Source organism: Lissotriton helveticus, chromosome 8 (assembly GCF_964261635.1).
Source record: "Lissotriton helveticus chromosome 8, aLisHel1.1, whole genome shotgun sequence".
Classification (NCBI taxonomy): Eukaryota; Metazoa; Chordata; class Amphibia; order Caudata; family Salamandridae; genus Lissotriton; species Lissotriton helveticus.
This window is the reverse complement of record NC_136069.1, coordinates 1,145,107,716-1,145,132,952: the sequence shown is the minus strand read 5'-3', so window position 1 is coordinate 1,145,132,952 and position 25,237 is coordinate 1,145,107,716. Positions and strand designations below refer to the sequence as shown.

The following is a 25,237-nucleotide window of genomic DNA, read 5'->3' as shown; positions in this document are numbered from 1 at the left end:
AATCTTCCCTACATAGCAAAATTGTACATTTTACAGTAGGATCACAGCGAAATACACAATAAAATCTCAGGTCCTATGGCACACTTGAATGAGCAGCCAATACACCAAAGGAGAAAAAATAGCAAAAGTGTATTGTTTGCTTCCTCATCAGAAGTATGCTCATTATATTCGTTATTGCCACAAAATGACTGCACATCCCAAATGCACATTTCCAGAAGCAAAAGTGCGTAGTGCTCGCTTCCTCACGAGAGATTTGCATTTGCTGCATTAAATATAGCATGAAACTATTGCACATAACAATTATGAAGCTTACAATTTAGAACATATTGACCTCCCTAGAATATAATCTACTATAATTCACCTCCATTCTTGATAACTGGCCACATTGCTCATGTATAGAAGTCAGTGGCGTAGGTAGACCTACTGCCAGTCGGGCGGTCCCTAATTTTGCCGACCGGTGCAGGTAAGAGTGGGGGCTGGTGACCGACTTGTTCTCGGGGAAGAGGTGGCGGCCGACAGATGACTTGTTCTTGGGGGTGGGAGGATGGTGGTAGTTGAAGACACAACTTGCTCACCTCTGCCGCCCCAAAAAAAGAGTGCCGCCCGGGGCGGACTGCCCTGCCCAGCTACGCCACTGATAGGAGGACACAGAGCTAAAAAATATTTCATCATCTGTCTTAAAAAAAGTGATACATCCAGTTTGGAGGTACTGCTATAAGACTTAAGCAGAGGGAATAGCCAACATTTATGTGCTTTAGCAAATTGTGCGCAAAGTAGGAAAGAGTGCATAGTAAAGTCTTTCCCACTAAGAGGACAATCACAATATTATTTCCCTTTTTCAAGTCTACTTCATTTCATTAAGTACTCTCTAGTCAGGAAAATCGCTGTTTTAAACTCAAGATATAGAGTATGTTTCATTTCAGGATACATTTGAACCGCATCATTTTCAAACCCCACTTCAATCTTAAAAGCAAGTTTTGTCCAATAATGACTTTTCTCACGTGTAGCAGAAGTTTTGCAATTATCCACATGTCTTACAAATAGACACCATTGGAGATCAGTCAGTGGCTGGTTCGTTGTTATACATGTTCTTATTCTTGTGCTCAGAGCAAGGTGTGGCTTCTTCACCTGCTCTGCACTGTCAGTGTAGACGTTTCCATGGCTACAGTCAGTTGCTGACTGTTACACAGGATGTGTGAGTGCAAGTTTCAGACAGCGGCAGGAAGAGTTCTTGACAGTGGCGGCTGCCTCGGAACGGGGGTAGTGTGTTGTGGGGGGTAATGGATTAAAAAAAAAAACTTACCTTCACCGCCTCTCCTCTGTCCTCACCTCTCTGCAATGGCAGCACCGGAAGCACCCAGGCACCCAGGCTCCAGGACTCTCCCAGGATTGGTCTGAGAAGCCTGTTTGGCCATTCAGGCAGTACCTGGGAGGCTGGGCATGTGCTCCACTGGGCTGCACAACACAGCCAGGTAGAGAACACCCAAGAGGGCCAGCCAAACAGTCATGCGCAGTTAGGGAGTGAAAACCACTCCTCACTCTGCTCTGGCCAGCCCAGACCAGCCCTACCCGACCAGGCTCCAGTCCCAGACTGAAAAATAAAATAATAATAACCTCTTGTTATCATCATTTTCTTTTTCTTTTTTGCACTGCTCAAATAGCAGTGGGGCGACGCTCCTCCGCCTTAGCGGAGGAGCGGCCACTGGTGCTGGAGCAAGGATACGTCTGTGGAAAAAAGAAAGGATGTAAAATATGACGTTCTTCTCATGTCTTAAAGACACAATCTCCTGAAGAATGTGTAGCTAACCTAAAACAAATCCTTTCCAAGTCTGTTGCATTTCCAGTGTTTATTGTCTGAAGTTCCTATTCCAAAATGGAGTTATTCATTTTTATTGTGATATCATTTCATATATATAAGGCGAGACCATGAAGGGAAAACAAAAAGAAGGGTGGAAAATAAAGAGGTAGAAGAGGTCCTGGGTTAGGTCTTCCCAGCCCTCGACTGGCTGGTTAAGACTGTCCATGAACGCCTCTGATGCTTCCACATGTTTGAACACTGGTGTCTTGTCACCCTCCTCAGCCTTAAGTATAGGAGAAAAAGAATCAAGGCGGTAGAGGCTTAACCTTCTTCCCCAGTCTTGCATTATTTCGCCTTCACATCTTCATGTTCAAATCCATGAAAGGAAGAACACTCTGACCTTGGAAGAAAACTCTGACCTTGATGGTGATTATTGCACTTTGAATCTTTATTTGTATTTCACCATCCTCCAGGGTCACCACGACCATTCCCTAGATTTGTCTCTCTTCTTTTGGCCTATGATTAGTAACATGGTCACATTTTTCACTTTGAAAGAAGGTTTTTTGGAGTCGAAGAAAAGTTATTTGTGAATGATAAACCGTCAGTTTATCAGTGGTGTAACGCAAAATGATGGAGCCCCCCTGCAGAATGGGATGAGGGGCCACTGTGTCTCCCATATCTCTCATATATACATTGGACTTTGGCTCAATGGGCCCCCTTGAAGGGTCAGGGGCCCGGGTAACATCCCTGCAAGGCATTCTTCAAGATCAGGCTGATCCTTGCTTAGGGGACGAACCTTGAAGTCTCAAAATGTTGGAGTGGCACAGATTACCCACGTATGCCACCTCATTCTCCACGGATACCATGGCACAAGGCTGAATTTCAGAAATATTTGCTGATCCATCTCCTCCATGTTTAACAATCAATTATATGTTCTCTATTTTCCTCTTTCTAGAAGACAGTAGCGATTCAGGTTGCTCCAATTCACCTCATAGACTGCCTGGTTTTGTTGCATTACGACAAGTTGATTATGAATCTTGTCCATGAATGTCAGTAGTTATCTGTTCCCCTTCAGTTATGTAGGAAGGGTTGTCTTCCTCAGTTTGAGGTCGACCACATACAGAGAAGGGTGCTTCTGAAGAAAACATCAACCACAATTGAGCCCTTGTTTCAAGAATAGGCCCTGTGCTCCAAGCTCACCCACTAATTGTGCCTCTACCTTTGTTTTTAAATGAAAGGCCCTAGCTTCACTTGAGCAGGCAGTGATGACAATCAGGAACAGTCTCCAAAATAACTTTGTTTCCTCCTCTATGGAATGAGGACTGAGCATCAGGTTTACATCGACTGGCGGTGCCATTAATACAGCACAACCAGCTCAAGTCCTGCATGGGACACCCCCACCCGCAAGCTCCGCTCTGCCGACCTCGCCCTCGCCGCTGTCTCCCGCATCCGAAGAGCGACAGCCGGAGACAGATCCTTCTCCCACCTCACCGCCAAGACCTGGAACACCCTCCCCACCAACCTACGGCAGACCCAAGACCTACTTGCCTTCAGAAGACTACTCAAGACCTGGCTCTTCGATCAGTAGCAGCACTCCCCCAGCGCCTTGAGATCTTCACGGGTATGTAGTGCGCTCTACAAATGTCCTGATTGATTGGGCATCTTCTCCGTGCTCTAGTTGCATTCAACTGCCTGTTCACAGTGCTCCTGGAGGAGGGGAGGCAGACAGGGCCGGACTGGCTACCGGGCGGTTGTGTGTGCTGCCGAGCTGGGGGCTGATTTTGTTGATGGGGGCCTGCGTGTGTTGAACAAACTTCATTTTGCTTTTTTTTATTTCAAAACGCATGCAGGTCCCCATCAACAAAATCAGCCCCCACTGCAGAGAAATCAGCCCCCAGCTCTGCAGCACACACAACCGCCCGGTAGCCAGTCCGGCCCTAGAGGCAGAAAGAAGGAAAGAGGAGAAGGTTTCAGCTCAGAAAAACGATACCTTCACATTCTAACCAGCCAAATCCCAATCAGACACCTCACCGCCTCTGGCCCAACAATGAGCCACACAAGTCTGCTGTGGTCTCTAAGCCCTTTCAGGTCTTAGGGGCCTTGCGCTCTCACAGCCCAAGACACCAGACACCATCCCAGGAAAAGATGTCCAGCTCATATCGCAAATTTGATAGTCCATCAAGAGACCACAGTTTCTCTCAGTTTCAGCTGACATATGGGGAGGAAGAATTGGAATTGAGCCCAGAGGAGAGTGGCCGCCTCTGAATTTCTTTTACCAAGTCGTCATAAAGTATCCTTGATAACAACTTCTAGCCACCCACAAGACATCTTGAGTTAGTTTCTGGTGATGATTACATATTTGTTGGGAAAACACTTGTGAAGGAAAATACCCTGCAGCAAGATGCTTGCCTCAATGGCTCTACTTGGATCTGAACCACTGAGTCACCTTAGAATGTTTACTTTGTGTTCTGATTACAGGTCTTCTATGTGCATATTGTTTTTTTCTCTGTATTCTCATTTGATGACCTCCCAGATGCATGTTTATTTCCTACCCCTGAACTTCTCAATTAATATGTTCATGGTTCTTGCCGAAGTGCTAGCTCTTGTCTAACTATTGTCTGACGCTGTATATTGTTTTCAGTCTTGAAAGAGTTCAGATGCTCCAGGGCCTAGTGGACACTACATGAAAACCCTAAATAAATGAATCATAAAAAAGAACAAAGACGTGTCATCTCCTTGCCAGGATTTGATGATGATCAGAGGATCTGGGTTGGATTTTGAGTTCTGGTCATAGACTTTCAAGAGAATTCTCATTCATTGACCATGCACTGATCAGGAAGCAGCTTATCCAGTGGGAGGTCATTGGATGTGTGAGTAGGGGAAGCAGTGGTTGATTGAGAGAAGAGAGTTGCAGTAGAGGAACAGGAGATGAGGAGACATAGGAGATATGTCAGAGTTGCAAGGAACTCTGGTTGGCGTCAAGAGGTTAATCGATAAAATAACAACAGGATGTTTCAAGGTCTTTAAAAATGAAAATTTGATAGTCATCAATTCTATTAGGTAATATCTTCTTTATTAGCTGATGATCCTTATCAGTCAAAAGACAATGGCCACACCCTATGATCTGGGGCCTACCATGGACGGAAACCTGGGAGGACCGCATCTCCCTATATGCGGACGACGTGCTGCTGTACCTGACCTCGCCACGGAAATCCATATTGGCACTCTTGAACATTTGTGAGATTTTTGTCCGAGCCTCCGGATATACTATTAACTGGTCTAAGTCAGAACTCTTCATGCTGAAGGGTCCAGCACCTTTGCTCCCAGCGGACTGCCTATTGGCGGTTAGGGAAGATTATTTTAAATATCTGGGTTTATGGGTGACACCTGGACTGAGTGACTTCTTCTCTAAAAACTTGGATCCCTTGATCGAGAGATCCCTCCTGGGCAAAGCAGCCCTTTTTAAAATGATGACGCTCCCCCGATTCCTCTATGTATTGGAAAACACCCCATTTCTGGTCCCCCAAAAATATTTCAAAACTTTGGAAGCAATGGTCGCAGGTCTCCTGTGGTGCAATAAACCGGCCCGCATAGCAAGGATCAAACTGACTCGTGGCTGGTATGATGTTGGAATAGCCCTTCCCGATGTCCAATTACACTACTGGGCAGGCCAGTTGAAAATAATTAATCAGTGGTTGCACGCACCTCAGACGAAAACGGCGTTTCAGGCGGATAGGTACGAACTGGGTGAGGCGGGAGTATTGGCCGCGCTGTATGACAAAAAACGCTCCAAATCACTTTTGGGGCCAACGGCGCATACAGTCAGTATTTGGTACATGGCGCAAACCTGTCTGAAATGTGCGGAAATCATTACTAAAATGACCCCCCTTTAGTCGAAGCGACGCTTGGGCAAACTCTGCAACATTAGAGGCTTTAGGGCATGGGATTTAATCGGCATCTCCACAGTGGGAAACCTATGGAAGAACGGTGGGGTTATACCTTTCACGCAATTACAGACCCAGTACGACCTGGCCACCGACCGAGAAATTTCAGTATGTACAGATCAGACACGCCCTTGAGTCTGTCTCCCACAGGGCACTGAGATACCCGAGGCAATTCCTCTGGAGGATAGGCTCCTCACTGAACACATGTCCAAGAAAGCGATGTCATTTACTTATCGTAAATTGATCAACAATACACCGGACCCTACACTTAAACTAAAACTTAAATGGGCAGTGGACGTCGGAGACTTTGATGAAGCAGACTGGCAGATGGCATTGTCCTCGCCACAAGAGGTCGCGATACCCTCTACTTCGGGTCTATTACACGAGGGCCACACTGTACACTATTGGGAGGGCGACACACCAGTTCTGTCTGCGGGGATGTGGGCACATTTTATCATACTATATGGCAATGTCCCAAAATTGTTGAGTATTGGCTTAAGGTTATGAGAACAATATCACAGGTGGTCGAAGTGACACTCCTCCCAGAACCTAGATGTTGCCTTCTGAACCTTTGGCAACCAAACGACTTAACACACCCCGCTCAAGATTGGGCAACGCTAAGCATGATGTACGCCAAACGTAATATAGCGAGATACTGGGGGGCAGAGGGGATACCCACACTTAGGGATTGGTGTTTGGATCTAGACGCGGTAATGATGGCCGAGAGGATGGTCTATTTACATAGGGGATGTCCCCGGAAATGGGAGAAAGTGTGGGGGGCCTGGAATAAATATAGGGGGATATATGCGAACCACCTGCAAGGGATGAGGGTAGTGAAACTGAAGAATAATGGGGGGACATGGAGGGATGGAACGATGTCCTGCAGTGATTTTTACACTAGGCTACTGCTATGTATTGAGATATGTTGTTCTGCCGAAATGTTGTTGACCGAATTATGCACTCGAAGCCTGTATCCTTTTATTGCTGAATGTCCTGTCTTGATTTTCAATAAAAACATTAAAAAAAAAAGACAATGGCCACACAAATGTAGCTTCTTCAGGGCCAACACATCGATCATATGAGCGCCACTTGAATTCCGGTTAGCAGGCCATGCAGTCTTTGCATTTAAAAAAGGCTACTAATCATGCTGCTGAAAATCAATAATCTCAAAGCTTCAGCATACTAGTTGTTTCGTATAATCAGTGTGTTTGCCCTGAAGAAGTGATAGGACAGTTCTGTCACACAATATTTTTGCTAACGATCTTGTGACTTTCAGACATTCCCAAAAAACACCTGATACTAAGGTAGGTGCCTAAAAGTGGCACGTTAACCCAAAAAATCGGTAGGCTGGAATATACCCTGAGTAATAACCAGTAATTGTGATTAATTCAAGCATTCCAGCCCTTAACCTTTTTGTTTTCCCCAATGCAATGCCGTATGTACATTGGGTATACCCAGACATGGGGCCTTAGCTCACTGTGCCATAGGAAATAAGCTATACCTCACCCTTGAGCCCTATACAGGCTGAAATTAGTATGTGGTTGTTTGTGTTCCTATCTGGAGGGGAGCTGACCTTGGCAGTGGGGTCTGGACTGATCGAATTGGGGCATATTGCCTACAGCTGATTTCAGCTTGCATTGACATAGTGGGTATAAAAAGAATGCACAGGAATGTGGCCCTAAGCAATGACCAGTGTCTGAGATTACATCTAGCATTTCACCATCATCTTTTTGTTTTCCTCACTAGAAGTGGCATAGGCGTAACACATTGGAAGACACAGATTTCCAAAACCACCAGTAATTTGGGAATCTCTGGGAGATGAGGCATTCCAAGCCACCAGACAATTTAAAGTTCATGTTGCCCACCTATGAGCAGTGCTGGTGTAGCTCACTGGTAGACACAGTTTCTAAAAACACCAGGGGCCATGTTATCGAAACTTCACACAGGGCGCAACAGGCATACGTGCAAGCTCTTTGTGCCCCTGGGGCACTTTGGTATGACAAGAGGCAATGGATGCTTGTGTGGCACCTTCTGTACTATGGATCATGTGGGGTCAAACTATGTGCCAGCAGGATCACTTGAGGACATTCCATCATTTGCATGGGGATGTGGCCCCTTGCAAGGAAAGGTTCTCTTAGCAACTACACATGTGTCATATTACAGACGCGGGCACAGTAACAAGAAGCTGTCAGAAGGCACACTGATTGTGCACCACATAGAATTGGCACACAGCAGGTTAGCCCCCCTGATGACGTCCCTTGAAAGGAGGAAAGAGGTTCCAGGGACTCTCTGGGCATCCCCCTGAAGATGGGTGCAGTCATTCACTGCAATTACCTGCGGAGGTTAGGGTCCATGTCCTGCTTTCAAAATGAAGTGGGATGTCTTCCTGCAGTGAAAGGCAGACTGTTAGCTTCAAACAGCCAGTTTCCCTGTCAATAATGCACTTTTCACAGTGTGGGACCAAGTTGGTGCCTGTGCTCTTAACAGTGCATTGACCCAAATAGTGAGCAATTTCTCAGCCTGTGCCGTGTGCACCCAGTTAAGTGTGCACTGTGGCATAGAGTGAGACAGTGGGCCCAATTCACATAACTAACTTAAGACAAAATCCTAAACTTACTACCAATTTGGTATTCACAGAAGGCACTTACTCATTTTGGTATTCACAGAAGGCACTTACTCATTGATGAGTAAGTACCTTCTGTGAATACCAAATTTGTAACTTACTGATTTTTAGTAACTTAATCATTTTGTTATTCAACAGAAGGCACTTACTCATTGATGAGTAAGTGCCTTCTGTGAATACCAAAAAGAGTAACTTACTCATTTTGAGTAACTTACTCATTTTGGTATTCACAGAAGGCACTTACTCGTTGATGAGTAATTGAATTGAATTGAATATACACTTGTATAGCGCATGGCTACCCAAAGGCATCCCAGCGCTTATCGTGACACCTTGTAAACATAGAATGATTATGGAAAGAGGAAGGTGTTCAGCTGATTCCTAAATCTGAGGTAGCTAGATTCCAGTCGTAAATACTCTGAAAGCTGGTTCCAGAACTTGGCTGCATTATAGGAAAACTGCCGATCTCCAGTTCGTGACCGCTTGATCATAGGAACTGCGAGTAGTCGTTTGTTATTGGATCTAAGAGTTCTGTTGTGGCAGTATAATTGCAGCATTGACTGAAACAATGGGGAGAACCCTTTCGAGAAATAGATTTGTGAACAATACACATAGCCTTAAACCTAGTTCTTTCCTGGACAGGGAGCCAGTGTAGCAAACCAAGGGCAGGTCTGGCTGACACACGTTTGGGGATATTCATTAGAAGGCGGGCCGCACAATTCTGAACGACTTGCAGTATCTTGGTGGTTCCTAGTGGGGAACCCAAATAGACTGCATTTGCATAGTCGAGGTAAGATAATATGAGTGCCTGGACCAATATACGTCTGGCATCAAAAGGAAGAAGGGGGAGCATTTTCCTTAGCATCCTTAGTAGTCCATAGCAATTTGCTGCGACTTTACGAGCCTGTATTTTAAAATCGAAATTGCAGTCAAACCAGATTCCCAAACTCTTAATTTGTTTCTTGGGAACAGGAGGTGAACCTGAGCAACTGGGCCACAAAAGATCTATGTTCGCAGGGGCAGAGTGGCCCAGGAGCAAAAGTTCTGTCTTTGCTCCATTCAGCTTTAGGAATGATTCCTCCATCCATTCAGATACCTTTGCAAGGCATGAAGGTAAACCAGGCAGAGATTTATCTTGCTGACTGAGGGAGACCACCAACTGAGTATCGTCCGCATAGGTGATGATGTGGATACCCCAAGGAAGCACCACATCTGCCAGAGATCTCATGTAGATGTTAAACATGGTGGGACTTAAAGAAGACCCCTGGGGGACTCCACAGTGCAGAGGCAGCACTGAGATCTAACAAGATAAGAGCAGTGCAGCCTCCATTGTCCAAGGTTTTTCTAGACTCTTCAATCCAAGCAAGTAAAGCATTCTCCATACCCTGTTGGCATCTAAAACCTGTCTGAGTGAGATGAAGACAGTTGTAGTACTGAGTAAGTGCCTTCTGTGAATACCAAAATGATAGTAAGTTTAGGATTTTGTCTTGTTAGTTCTGTGAATTGGGCCCAGAGTGTCTTATGAGTAACAAGGGCTCTGATAGAAAAGAGTTTAATGGGTACATCTAGGAGATCAGTGATTACATGCATAGTAGAAAAATACAAAACAACTGGAAAGCATCTTCCATCACCTCACTGCTTGCAAACAAGATGCATTTTTATTCATTTAAGATATAGACAAATTGCTGTACCCTGAATAGAAAGAATGGCCTCCCCACAGTGCCAGAGCTGTCCTGTAAGAAAAAAACAGATGCCTGTATCAAACAATGTACAGTTGAGTAGCACACACAACAGTGTTTTGTGATTGTTGCTCTTTTTTATGAATGATTATTATTTTAAATGTTCAGGCACTATATGTACAATTGTTTTTTAAACTGATGGGTGCCTCTTGCCTGTCAACTGGAAATGCATTTAACATGTCAGAAAATACACATAATTTATCTGCAGAGGGCATTAAGAGACAGTGGTTATGTATGGCTGTCCCTTATTGATGACTATGAGTTCCCCAGTTGGAGGAATAATGTATATACCTATCTTACGCAAAAATAACCTCTGGTTGCACAGGAAATTTTCAAGCAAGAAATCATTTCTATTTCGTTCTTTTAGTATGTACCAGTAATCTTCATGACTCGATTACCCGTGACAGTTCTAGATTCCCTCTCTTCCAGATAGTATACTAGCACTAGTCCCAACGACAGTAGTTTAATTTGGTATACATCAGGAAGGAGAGGCAGAGGGGCCTTTTACAGGGGTAGGAAGGGGAAAAAATGTACATAGGTTTGTGGGATATATATATATACATATATATATATATATATATATATATATATATTTATATATATATATATATATTCGAACTCGCATACATTTACTATATATATATATATATATGCAGACTCATATATATATATATATATCTATATATAGATATATTCACTGTTCCTTCGCCTTGCTCTGCTTATGACCTCACATATTACATCACTCATGACATGTTAGATTAAATCACTGATGACATCACTAATGTTTATCTGAATGGTAACTGTGTGTAACTGCTGGTTGTTAGAAAGTCATCTTTCACATTCTTGCTGGGAGACCTTGAATTGTCTCATTAAAACTCCACCTCTGCCAGCTGGGTTTATGATAATAGCATCATTTTTTATAGTTCTGGTAGTGCGCTCCTTAGTCACCTGAGAGGTTATAGTACTGTCTCCTATATTCAACTTCAATCCTTTGCAGGTCTGCTAATTAACATGCCCAAAAGTTCTTAGTTTATCAGGAATCACATGAAATGGTAGAATAAACTGAGACTTAAGTCTAATATTGATGGTGCTGTCAGTGGCGGTAGTTCGTAGGAAGGCATGACCGGCACAGGTTAGTGCAGTGGGGCAGGATCGGGGGAGTCGACAGACGACGGGATAGGTAAAACTAAATAAACAAATAAATAAAACCACTTACCTTGCGCTAGCCCCATCGCTGAGTAGGCGATGCGGTGAGTGCAAGTTAAGTGGTTTTATTAATTTTTTTATTTAAATTTACTTATCACATCATCTCTCGACTTCCCCCCCAACACTGCCCCTCCCGTGTCCCGCCACCAAACCGCTCTTACCTGTGATGGCCGCCCCTGTTCGTAGGCAGTTTTTTTAACTAGTAATGCAACTCTCATTTCTATTCTTGGGGGGTCTTGTTCTTAAGAGTGTCCTTGCAGGTGGTGCATCTCCCTCCTCGCGGTCCTCTTGTCCTCCATTCTCCGATACCTCTTCCTAATAAGATTCATTGGGGATGAAATTGGGGTGGAAGAGAACAAGAAAAGGGCAGCAGAAATATTCCAGGATTTCTTTCCTGCATGGACCTTCGCCACCACTGCTGTCATCCCTGGTTTTGAAAGTCCAGTTTCCAGGTCTCTTCTTGTTGCCTTTCATAGCATCATATTTGGGACTGGTATAGTAGTTCTATTTAATACATTAATATATTGATTTATGTGAAAACCTTGAAACATCCCTTTTGAGTTGAGTCAGTTTTGTACTGGCAAATTGAGATGGCTTACTGTTTATTTCTTCCAGCCTTTTTTTGTGGCTGATGATATATGCCATGTTTTTCAACTTCCTCTCTTTCTCTTGTAACTAACTTTATTAATGTTTCAGATAACAAGAGAACCCAAGAATCATCAGGGACCTTGGGTAAGGATTGTGTCACAAAGACAGTGGCCTGTAAACACACGCAGAAATGTAATTAATATAGCCAAATAATACATTTATTTATACACAAATTAATTTTGACGATGATCCCAGAATTGGTTTTTGGGATTGAACAGTCATCTTTAACTGTGGACCACTTTCCACCTTGGGGACAATAGAGCTGGCCGCGGTCTAGTTCTTAGATACGCACTCTGATCACTATTGTCACATGTCTGTACCACCCATGAGAGACCACCAAGCATGATTTTCACCTACACCCATTGCACTGTCATTTATGTTTATTGTATAAACGTGTTTTTTATTTGTGCATCAATACATTCATTATTTCGTTACATTATCTACAATTCTGCAAATGTTTGGGGGCCACTGTCTATGCGATACAACTTTATTAATGGTTCTGGTACCCGTCCTATTTAAGTTTGCATAAAACAGGCACCATTAATAAAGTGAGTTACAATCTCCTGCCCTGGTACAATTTTAAAACATACTAGCATCATTACATAAGATTAGTTAGGGACTACATTCTTCAAAAGAGCACAGGATGAGTCCACCTTCCACCAATAATGTATTGGTGTAGGAGTCCCCTGTGATGAAGCATGGCGCCTAGTGTGAGCGAGGGGTACCATCCATTTTTTTTAGAAGCAAACCAGTAAGCAGCTGAATGTGGCTCCCTTAAAATCTATTGCCAATATAAAACAGGAAAAAGACAACATTAAAAATTACCCTGACCCTGGATTGTGCAAGAAACCACCCTAGTCTTTTTGTTGAATGATTCTGGTAGTGTGTGGGAGGCTGTACTGGTGGTTGGCTCTTGAATCCCTCTCTCTCCCCAGTAGATGTTTGACATAACTAAACAGCATATGGAACCAGTGCATTACAAATTAAATGAATCTAGTTCAGATAAAACCAATACCCCTCGCCCCCCACGTTTTTGTTGCTATCTAACATTTACTCCAGAGGAGCAGTCTTTTCCATCATTAAACATCATCAAGAGCTCTGAAGTGACATTCCTTTCCCTGGCTCTGTTGCTGGCTCGCCATTTTACGATTAGTCCGACATAGTCAATCCAGCCAAGGCTGGACTACAAAATAACGCATTTGTGAGTATGTCTGCATTGTTCCGACACAATCCACGACAACTCCTATAGTGCTTGGGGTTGTTGTACAATGCGCTTTGACATCCAGTAAGGGTAATGCCTTAACCTTTTTGATGCGTCGGACGGCTCCCGTCCGTCCGAAGTCACAGTGGGCGTGTGCGTCTCCGATCTGCGCACAAGTCAGATTCGGCCTCACCCCGGCGGATGGTCCGCCGCGACAAAAAGGTTAAATACAAAGTGCACACAGTTCCACTCCACCCTTAGAACCAAGACAAACAAGGTCTGGTGGCTTAGTGGACCAATGTGTCTACTGTAGGGGCCTGTGTTCGACCTCATGGTCACAGGTTCAAATCCCAGAGGGTCCACTCAGCCTTTCATCCTTCTGAGGTCTATAAAAAAAGTAACATTGAGTTTGGTAACAATAAACATCTGTTCTTCAGCCCCAAGAGGCATACGGGTGGACATGCGCTTTACAAATACACGTTATGTTATGCCTTGAGATACATCTCTGCATCCCTGTGTTTTTGAAATGGTGTATAAAATGCATAATGGTGTAAAAGATGGCTCCCAATTAAAAGCTTTGCACAAGAAGAACGTCTACATCTTTCCAGTGACTTTCTCTGAAGTTTTGTAGCTGAAGTTGCACAGAGGACTTTCCTGTTGCCGAACTGTTCTACTTGCTTGTTCTTCTGTAATGAGACCCTGTAAGGTGTTAATGGGGCCTGCTCTGGATGAAATTACCAGATGATGTACAAGGAGAGAACCTTGCCCCATGCTGATTTTAATTACATCTTTAGCTTGGTGACCTCATATGAGATAGAGTACATTAAACTCAGAGCAGAGAGACAGCTGTGCATCAGTAAAAGCCAAATGTTTTTCTGAACATCAGAATGGAGAGGTCGCCATACCTACTGTTAAACAGCTTATCCACTGACCCACCCGCTGCCCATTTTGATGACTCTAAAATTGGCTCGCTTGTCAATTTATCAGCCAAAAATGTGGGATAATGATACCTTGAAGACAAAGGGCCAGATGTAGGTAATTTTAATTTACCACCTCTTAAATACCGATTCATACCGAATCGGTATTTAACCCCTTCCATGCTCATGACGGAACGGTTCCGTCATGAGCGTCGGTTGAGCTGTGCTCATGACGGAACCGTTCCGTCACAACCACACCCGTTTTTCAGAACGTTCAGCACAGCGCGAAAATTCGTGCCGCGCTAAACGGGTTAAGAGGTGGTAAAATAGAGGGGGGGAGATGTAGGTATTTCAGATTCGGTAAATACCGAATTGTTAAGATTCGGTATTTACCGATTCTGTAAATACCGATTCGGTATTACCCATTGATTCCTATGGGCCTTGCAGCCCATAGGAATCAATGGGCAATACCGATTCTGTAATTACAGAATCGGTAAATACCGATTTTAGCAAGGGTGCAGGGGTTGTCACTTTGACACCCTCTGGCACCCCAAAAATAGGCATGTGCGCCATGTGGCACACAGACATGCCCTAAGGGCATGTCTGTGTGTCACATGGCACAGGTGTGCATGCACACATGTGCATGCACACCTGGATTCGGTATTTTACCACCCAATTGGATTGGGTGGTAAAATACCGATTCTTAAAGCCCTGTGGCACTCTGACATGTGCCAGCTACATCTGCATTTACAGAATCGGTATTTTACCGAGTCTGTATTTACCGATTCGGTAATTTTACCGAATCGGTAAATAAAATACCGATTCTGTAAATGCATGCCCTACATCTCAAAATCCAATTACCGGTCGGTAACGGCCGAATTCGGCCGTTACCGACCGGTAATTGGCCACCTACATCTGGCCCAAAGTGAGCTAAGATGCCAACTATTAATGGCATAGCCCGCACAAATGCACCTTTCTTGTGCCTTTTAATGCACAGTGTTAGCCAAAACCTTTTGATTTGACTAAAATTATATATATATATACATATATATATATATATATATATATACATATATATATATATATATATATATATATATATATATATATATATATATATATATATATATATATATATATATATATATATATATATATATATATATATATATATATATATATATAACATACTACATTATATGGGCATTCCGCCATCCCTTTTGATCCAATGATCTGTTGTGTCTTTCACATTTGTCTTCTCCCCACTACAACAAACATCATGGAGTAATAGGTCAGCCCACTTCAGCCACTTGTTAACTTCACAGTGAGTGATGTCATTATGTTTTTGCACAAAGAACACATCCACACAAAGTAGTTTAGTGCCAGGTACTACTATTGCAATTGCTGTTTTTCAAGACCAAAAAATGTCTGCTTTTAGCCACTTTTTGTTATGCGCTGACAAAGGCCCAGCACCTCCTCCAATAATAGTGTTTGGATGAATTGTGGCCAAACAAGTATTGATAAACACGAAGTCCGCCAGTCAGTGCCAAACTCATTGGCTATGCCAATGCTTGTTCATGCTGATAGCAAGAATGTTATTCAAGGCGTTTTCGCTTCACTGATTTGTTCCTTGCTGCAGCCTCACCAGGGTCAGATGGAGGAGAATCATATCAGTCTCAAGGAAAGATGGCAGGGGCTTAGCTCTCTTCCCAAAATGGGGCCAATCTTCCTTAGCTGCAGACACAAGGCCCTTCCTGTTTCAAAACCTGATGTATGTGGGCATAGTTAATTAACTGCTGCCTAGAATCTTTGCTCATGATCATGTAATCCTCTATAACTCACAGAAGCCATAGGTTGTTACACACATGACTTACCTGCCCTTTCAGAATATCTGGGTCTACAAAGCCTTCTAATCTCTTTTTTTCAGAGGGACCTCGTGAGTGAAAGAGTGATCCAGACAGAATCAGTTCCTCTGTCAATCCTTTCACAGATATTTTAGATGTGTGTATATTTGGGGATGGCACCCACTGGTTAAATAACCCCACCACCTTTCAGGGAATCGATTTCCCACTGACAATTCTTTGCCAGGATTCTTTTCTGGATTTTCTGACCAGAATCTTTTTTTAATGACTTATACGTATTGCCATAAAACTAGGACCAGTTCAATTTTGAGCGTTGCATTGATGCCTTTTCCCAGTATTAGATTTTAACTAGAGTCAAACTTTAGGGACAATTGTCACTTTCAAAGCACTATATTATTTAAAATTGTATATGTGTACAGAATGTTTTACTTTGAAGAAATATATACGGTGTAATTGATAACACAATTCCCAGGGATTTGCAACAAGTCTCCATGAACTTTTCACTGAAGTATTGAGAGAGCACAAATCGAGAAAAAATTAGAAGTGCATCATATTTACAAGCACGTTGCATTAGTTTAGTAAAGATTACATAAGAGTGTCGAATTTATAGAGTGAAAAGACATAAGAGTGTTTAATTAAAATAGAATGCATATATCTGTGTGAAAAGCTAATATAGAAGTGTGTAGAGATGTTAGAATGATGTTGAAATCCCATGTTATGTGGCTGTTGTAGAGGAGAATGTAATACTGCTAAACGTAGAAATGTGTAGGCCACATGGCAGTTCACAGAGAATGAAGGGTGCTGTTACACTCTCACAGGATATGGATTTTAATGTTGTTATAATTCAAATTATTATTGATCATAGAACTGAAAAATATGTTTTATAGAAGTGTTTCATATAACCATTGAGTGTAATAAGTTAGAATACTGTTTAGACTAAGAAATTAAAGGTTTACAGAGTGCACAGGCCCGTTTCATGTAAATCTAAATAGGCCTGAATAGATAAGTTCATTTCTTTTGATCTGCATGTGTTAGTTAGAGAAATGTCATGTTAAGCATAAATTGCGGAGCCTGCTCGAAGGTTTACGACTTAGAAGATACGGTGGAGGCCGGAATTTGGGGCCCACTGTACAAGTGTCTGTTTGCAGGTGCGAGGAGGTTCCAATCAAGAGAGTGATGAATAGAGTTTTGTTCAGGGCGCCAGGCACAGGCCTGGAGGAGGCTTCAGGAATTTCCTGGGGGGTACCGTCCTGCCGGAGAAGAGCCTGAGAAGCAAGGTCAACGCTAACGATGGGCCCAGAGGAGTATCAGCATGGAAAATGCCAGAACCAACACCACGTGAGGGGCGTCTCTAAAGGGCGTTTCTATTGTAAATGTGATTTTTGTATTAGGGACAGCAAGCCTGGGTGGAGTTAGGGCAGATGGTCTGAGGAACCTAAGAGAGCGGATGGGTAGGCAGATAGGTTAACTGCGAGACACCGATTTACAACGAAGACTAAGGGAAGTGAGTGATCTTCTTTGGAAGTCACCACGGCTGACACCTTTTTTAGGTTAAGATTTTACTAAGTAGGGATGTCACTTAGTCTAGTGTAGGGACAGTCTAATCTGAATTTTCTTCCTTTCTGTAAATGACTCATAAGCTACAGCTTGTGTCTATTCTTGCAACTCTGATGATTTTCGAATTGGTTTTGGTGATATTCTTCTGCCGACTAAGAGCATTTAGAAAATTTATGTTTGTATTGATACCAGTATATCTTTTGAACCTTATATTGAGATGTTTGTATCTCCAGTTAACTTTGGCTTTATAATAAACTTTTAAACTCATTTGTAGTAAGTGGTTCTTTAGAGTGTGGTAAGTCCTTATTAATTGACCTAGTAGTGGATTGCCTTTTACTCTATGACAGGTATCAACGGTTCAGTCGACCTGAGTTGGGATCAAGGGCCAGATGTAGGTAGCCAAATACCGGTCGGTAACGGCCGAATTCGGCCGTTACCGACCGGTATTTGGCTTTTGAGATGTAGGGGGCAGGAAACAGGCCATTTCGGTAATTTTACCGATTCGGTAAATATGCCGGTCGGTAAATTTACCGACCGGTATTTTTACAGAATCGGTAAATTTGAGATGTAGGTGGGACTCTTCTGAGTCCCACAAGCCCTACAAATTCGGTATTTTACCATCAAATTCAATTTGATGGTAAAATACCGATTCAGGTGTGCATGCACATGTGTGCATGCACACCTGTGCCATATGACAGGCAGACCTGCCCTTAGGGCAGGTATGCCTGCCACATGGGCTTCAAAGCCCATAGGAATGAATGGGGCATTACCGGTCGGTATTTACCGAATCGGTAAATACCGACTTTTAAAGATTCGGTAAATCCACATCTGGATTTACCTACATCTCGGTGCTTCTATTTTACCGATTCATAAATACCGAATCGGTAAAATACGGTATTTATGAGTCGGTAAAATAGAATTACCTACATCTGGCCCCTAGACCTATAGCCATAGATCGAAAATCCCGCCGTAACAGTTGGTAGCAGAGACGGATGGTTACCTTCTAGAGGAAGGTGATCTAGACTAGGTTAAGATTACCCCAAGGTCCCTAGAGATCGAGAGATGAGCAGCGGAAGAATCGCCTGCCGAAGAAGGTGCTGATGGTGCGAGAGAAAAGCAGCAGGGTCGGACGAGAGTGAGTATAACAAGGGTCATGCGTTGACAGATTGCGGTGTTTTGTGTTGTATCTGGATTGTAATGTCATGCGGAGTTGAATGCCTGTAGTGTGAGTGAGAGAGGGTTGTGAGCGCGCGCAACCTGGCTGGGGGAAAATCTTAAGTTTGGGGAAGAGCTTAAGTGGTTCGGGTGTATCGAACATCCAGAGTAGTTGTCGACCAGAGTAAAGGGGGTCATGAGGTACCATTGATCGCCCGCAGGACCGAGATAGGGGGAACGCAAGAGTGAGTGTGTGGGTAACGGACGCAGGTCAAAAGTTACCGTGTGTAAGTAACCTATCAGTTAAGGCGATTGTCTGGACGTACACGGAAAGACATTTCGTCAGTTAAGGTGACAATTACAGTTAGACTGTGGGCGTACAGTCAAGGAAAGTGATCGCTTGGTCGGAAGTAATCATTTTTCAGAGTATGAATGGGACGCATGCATGACCGGGAGACGAGCGGAGAAAGGGGGGGAACTGCTGCAAAGGGGGACGAGTGACGTCAGCGAGAGCCGCGCTGAGATAGGCCGGTTGGTGTAAAGCCGCGCTGTGATAGGCCGGTAGGAGTGACGTCAGCGAGAGCCGCGCTGAGATAGGCCGGTTGGTGTGAAGCCGCGCTGAGATAGGCCGGTTGGTGTGACGTCAGCGAAAGCCGCGCTGTGATAGGTCAGTTAGCGAGAACCGCGCTGGGATTGGTGGATTGTCATCAGGAAGTAAACGAACGCGGAGAAAATAGAAATTTTTTAGATTTTGAACATTAAGTGTTTTAAATGTTTGAGAGCGATCTTTAAGAGGAAGAGAAGAGAATCTTATTACGGGGAAGAGGCACCGCCAGAGGGTACACCAGCTCACTATATGGCAATGAATGTTGGGTTGCATACTATACTGTGGCTTGGTACTTGGAGTAAGGTTACAGAGGGGAATGAGGAATTAACTTTTCCGAAATACGGAACGTTTAGACTAGAAGTGTTGCATCAGCTGAAAGCAGTTATGTCCTCATTGAGACCTTTGCCTAGACCAACACAGTTTGAGGCGCTTAATGCGTGGATTAGGGTGGCGCACGACAGGAATCAGAACAGGCGCCAAGAAAGGGTAAGGCGATCAGTAATGGCAGTGCAAGATGCCGATTGGGATGCGGAGGCCAAGAGATGGAGGGTACAGACGATTGAAGTGGATAAGTTGTACCCAGTGAGAGAGGTTACAGGAGAAAAGAGACCAATAGAAGAGGATGAAGAGAGCGAGTCGGAGGATGGCCTAATAAATAGGTTGTTGATAGATAGACCGCCTCCGGACAATAGGGAGATAGAAGGTACTGAGCTCCCAAGGGAAGATAGGGTTGACATAGAAGGGAACAGGACACTCCCTATAACGAATTGGGTACCTACCAAAGGTGAGGAGACACCTCAACATAGTCCTATACAGAGAGTAGTCGGAAGGGTTGTGGTGCAGAAGATGCCAGCAACAGAGAGGGTTGAGTCTTATGGATTGCCAGATGCTCTTCAAGTACCCGTTACCATAGGTCCCATAGTATCGGTTTATCACCCGGAGAAAGGGAGAGAGGAAGAACAGGTACGGCTAGACAGAGAAAGAGTTGAGATGGAAAGAAGGAATAACACGACAAATGCCTGGAGGAAATTGCCAGGACCGATAACGTGGAGCACCCCATTGGATTCAGCAGTGGATCCCGTAGCAGAACAGGGGGGTCAGAGAGGACCGATGGACCTGAGGGGACCACGGCCGAAATCCTATAAAGAGTTGAGGGCTGACTTGAAGGAATGGGATTGGTCCACAGAAGCACCGAGCAACAGCTCAAGAGCAGAAGCTGGATGGGGAAGTCGAGGCAATGGGACATTATCTCACTGCGGGGCTAGCGAAAGCAGTCAGGAGTGGGACGGTAAAAGTCAGGAGAGTAGAGGAGTTACACGTCATATTGACGGTGGAAATGGGCAGGAGCAAAAAGGTAGAAGTACGGAGTGTGGAGAGACGTCTCGTCTCATTCAAAGTGAGGGAGACCAAAGGACACAAGAGTACAGGGATAGGTTTAAGTGCACTCTCCACCACCCGATGATAACGTACAGTACTGGAATTGTGGGAACATGGGGAACCGCGAAGGATCTTGCCATGCGTCGGGTGATCAGAGATCACAGACAAATTGCGAAAGCATGGGGAATAATGGGATGTCTTACCATGCACCGAGAGAAACCAGGCAGAATGGGAAATGTGGGACTATGGGAAATAGAGAAGTGTTTCACTATACACCCTGAGAGGATGGAACTGCATGGGACCTGGAGAGATGGGAGCATGGGAGGACTCCCCATAACACGCCTGAGCCCAGACGTAGGACTCAGAGCTGTGATGGGAGAGATGTAAATGGACTCTCTAGAGATAGCATACTGAAAGCTGTGATAAAAGCCAAAAGACTCGATGTGACCAGCTTAAAATCTGATCTGGACGAGATAATTGATGGTGTGTTGCCTTTAGAAAGGATTGACATGTACGAACAAGATGAGCTGCTGTTTATAGCAAAGGATGTTACTCAGAAGGCAAGAGCAACTCATGAGAAACTGTCTGAACTGGCAGACAAGTATATGGTAGATTTGTCCAGAACAAAAGCATTGCAGGGTAACCATAGGTTGCATTATTCAGATCAGGACCTAGATGAGAGAAGGACAACTGGATTAAAAACACACATAAGGGAACTGATCACAGGAATAAGAGCATGGAGGGATCTGGAGAAATGGGAAGAGAGGTGGTCCAAAAAGGGAACTGTCAGGCGGAGCGCAAATGTGATGTCTCCGGAGGGAAGGCTACTGCAGATGGAGGCATTCCCTTTGCGAGAAATAGCGAATGGGAGTTATGTGCACGTGCCCTGGAGTAGGGGAGATTTGGCTGCATTCCCCAACTCATTTCCGAAGTTAAGGGAAAATCCCGTAGAGTGGTACAAGCAGGTAGAGAGGTTTGTCAAGATTTCAAAAGTATTGTGGATTGATATGAACACCCTATTTGACATTGTGGTCCCAGGAGACTTGTGGATAGCATGCAAGGTTAGTGTCGAATGGCCAACTGCAGAACCAGAAAGGGATGCTCGTACTAATGGACCGTCAGAAACAGTAATGTTAAAATATGATAGGGTGATGACATGGCTGAAGGAGAAGGTGCCACCACAAGATATAGATTGGGTAAAAATTGACCGAACAAGACAGGAACCCAAGGAGACAGTTCATGAGTTTTATGAGCGTTTGCTGAAAACGTTCAAACAATACAGTGGATTAGATGTAATGGATCCCAAAGATATAGGACAGTTTGTATCGAAGTTCGTTTTGGGGTTGAGACCTGATATTTGTTTGATGATTCAGCAACATTTAATTTGTTGGCAAAACAAACCATTGGATGAAATTTTGAGATATGCAAGGTATTGCAGTGATGAAATAGATTCCAAAGCAAAGAAATTAAAGGAGAAACTGATGATGGTGCAGATGCAGTCGGCTGGAAAGGGTGGACAGCAGCAACAGGGAATAGGGACGATGAGACGGAAACCAAATAGTCAGAATAAGGACAGCGAGGAAAACTCGAGACCTAGAATAGACATTGCTACATTGAAAAAAACGACAAAGTGTCACCAGTGTCACCAGGTGGGACATTGGAAACGCGAGTGTCCCTATAACACTGAAAACGGAGAGCTAGAAGTAGAGGAGGAGGAAGTTCGAGAAGTTCCAGTTCAAAGGGTGACAGTGCCAAAGAGTAAGGTGGCCAAAGGGGGGACTTCGGCTCCACGAGCTCAGTTCCCGCAGCCACCAAAGATTTCGACAGGGGGAAAGATCTATAGACAAATGCCTCTTTTTATAGACGAAGAAGAGTGTTACTACGTTGATCCATTGACGGGACGACGTGTAAGTAGAGAGGAGGACTGTACCCTCGGGGCAGTTCTAGAGGTGGATCAAAGAGGACCGTTTGTTGAGGCTGAAGTGGCAGGGTGTCCTACAACATTCTTAGTAGATACCGGAGCTACTCGATCAACTTTGAGATCGGCAGTGGTTCCAGATCTACCAATGTCGGGGGAAACTATTCAAGTGGTAGGAGTCGCAAATAGGAGGATGACCAACCCTTTGACGGAACCAGTGCTAGTGAGAATAGGAAACCACAACTATGAACATCAGTTTGTAGTATGTGATTCTAGTCCTGTGTGTCTGTTAGGAAGGGACTTATTGTGAAAACTGAACTGCACAATATACTGCACACCTCAGGGAGTGGAGGTACAGACTACAGACGAGGATGCTACCTTTAAAGTTGCAAATTTGAGAGTATGCATAGAACTGTATCCTACCCTGACTGTGGAGGACCTTCCTCGGGACTTGCGAGATACAGTGTCATCAGAGGTATGGGATTTTACTGGAGAAGAGATAGGATTGATCAAAGGAGTAGAACCAGTGAAGATCATGGTAAAACCAAATGTTGAATATCCAAGAATGCCCCAATATTAATTGACCCCAGAGACGATTGCAGGAATAAAACCCGTAATCGACTCTTTGATTCAACAGGGAATACTGAAGGAAATCGTGGGTAGTCCATGCAACTCCCCGATTATGGGTTTGCAGAAACCTAGTGGGAAATTTAGAATAGTGCAAGATCTTCGAAAGATCAATAACATAGTTGTTTCATGTTGTCCAGTGGTACCGAATCCATCAGTAATATTGTTCCAGATACCATTCCAAGCTGAGTGGTTCACAGTGATAGATCTTTGTCAGGCTTTCTTTTCAATCCCATTGGATGAGGAGAGCCAGTATCTTTTCGCTTTTAAGCTGGAAAATCGTGTCTTAACATGGTGTCGTATCCCACAAGGGTATACAGAAAGCCCATCAATTTTCAACCAGCTATTGAAGAAAAATCTTGAAAGTCTAGTACTGCCACAGAACTCGGTTCTGGTCCAGTACATAGATGACCTACTTGTTGCGTCAGGAACGGAAGAAGCTTGTAAGATTGATACCATCGCCTTGCTGAACCATTTAGCTGAAAATGGGCATAAAGTATCTCCGAGCAAATTGCAGTACTGTCTGACAGAAGTACAGTACTTGGGTCACCGGATAGAAAAAGGAAAGCGCAAGGTGTCACCAGATAGGATAGAGGCGATAATGAAGATGAACGTGCCTACGACACAGAGAGAAGTCAGGATGTTCCTAGGAATGGTTGGTTATTGCCGACAGTGGATAGCTAACTTTTCCCTGAAAGCAAAACCCTTACAAAAACTGACGCACAAGGAGGTGAGTGATCCGGTACCATGGGACAAGGATTGTTTGATGTCGTTCCTACAGCTGAGAGAGGACTTGTGCCGTGCTCCAGCTTTGGGGATGCCTGATTACGAAAAACCATTTTCACTTTACTGCTGCGAAAGAGAGGGTTGTGCTTTGTCAGTTTTAGTAAAAACTCATGGAAATGCCCGTAGACCAGTTGCATACTTTTCGGCTACTTTAGATCCGGTAGCCGCAGCGTTGCCCGGATGTCTCAAATCCGTTGCTGCAACAGGTGTCAGCATTGAAAGGTGTGAAAATATCGTCATGGGACACCAATTAGTGGTGTATGTACCTCATTCTGTAGAACTGTTAATGACCAGGACCAAGACACAGCACTTAACCAATAATAGGCTCACGCGCTACGAGCAAGTTATTCTTGCTGCGGAGAATGTGACCATTAAGAGGTGCTCTGTTTTGAATCCTGCTACATTGATGCCACTTCCTAATGATATAGAAGGCGAAGAATGTGAAGATCACGATTGCCTTGATGTGACTGAACTATGCACCAAGCCAAGACCAGATATTGTGGATGAGCCGTTGACTGACCCTGATGAAATTTTCTTTGTTGATGGCTCATGTTTAAGAGACGATACTGGTCGGTTGAGAGCAGCTTATGCTGTTTGCACCATTACTGGAGTTGTGGAAGCCGCTTGCCTGGAAGGAGTACACTCCGCTCAGGTAGCCGAAATCATTGCATTGACACGTGCCTGTTTAGCAGGTAGCAAAATTAGAGTCACCATTTATACCGATAGCCAATATGGTTTCGGTGTAGTTAATGATTTTGGGCAATTGTGGTCTCAGAGAGGTTACATGACCTCCTCTGGTTCGCCTATTCGAAATGGGGAATTTGTGCGACTGTTGTTAGAAGCATTACAAGGTCCAGCAGCAATTGCGATCGTTAAATGTGTAGCCCACACCAAAACACAGATTTTGTGTCGCAAGGTAATCGATATGTAGACGAAGTTGCCCGCTACTGTGCGGAGCAAGGATATTCTTTCACGGAAGTGGAAGTAGGTGGGACTCAGGAAAAGACAGAGTTAAACATGATGCTAGAAACAGTTGATACTTGGGATGATTTAAAAGACCTGCAAGAGAAAGCACCTGATACTGAGAAAAAGGCATGGGAAACAGCAGGTTGTGTGAAAAGTGAAATGGATTTGTGGGTTTCAGCAGATGGAAGGGCAGTATTACCTGATGAACTAGTGAGTCCAATGGCACGACAGATACATGGTCCAGTACACTTAGGAAGAGATGCCATGCTGAGGTTATTTAGGCAGACTTGGTATAATCCTAGGTTTAGG

General features: G+C 44.0%; 1 protein-coding gene across 1 annotated transcript in view; it reads right to left on the bottom strand.

Annotated features, from left to right (window-relative positions):
• Positions 1–25,237, bottom strand: part of NMS (neuromedin S) — a 307,847-nt gene that overhangs the window by 61,342 nt on the left and 221,268 nt on the right. The window contains exon 9 of the mRNA XM_078656141.1: positions 10,054–10,095. Coding sequence (XP_078512267.1) covers positions 10,054–10,095 — 42 coding nt within the window. The remainder of the gene's footprint in view (positions 1–10,053; positions 10,096–25,237) is intronic.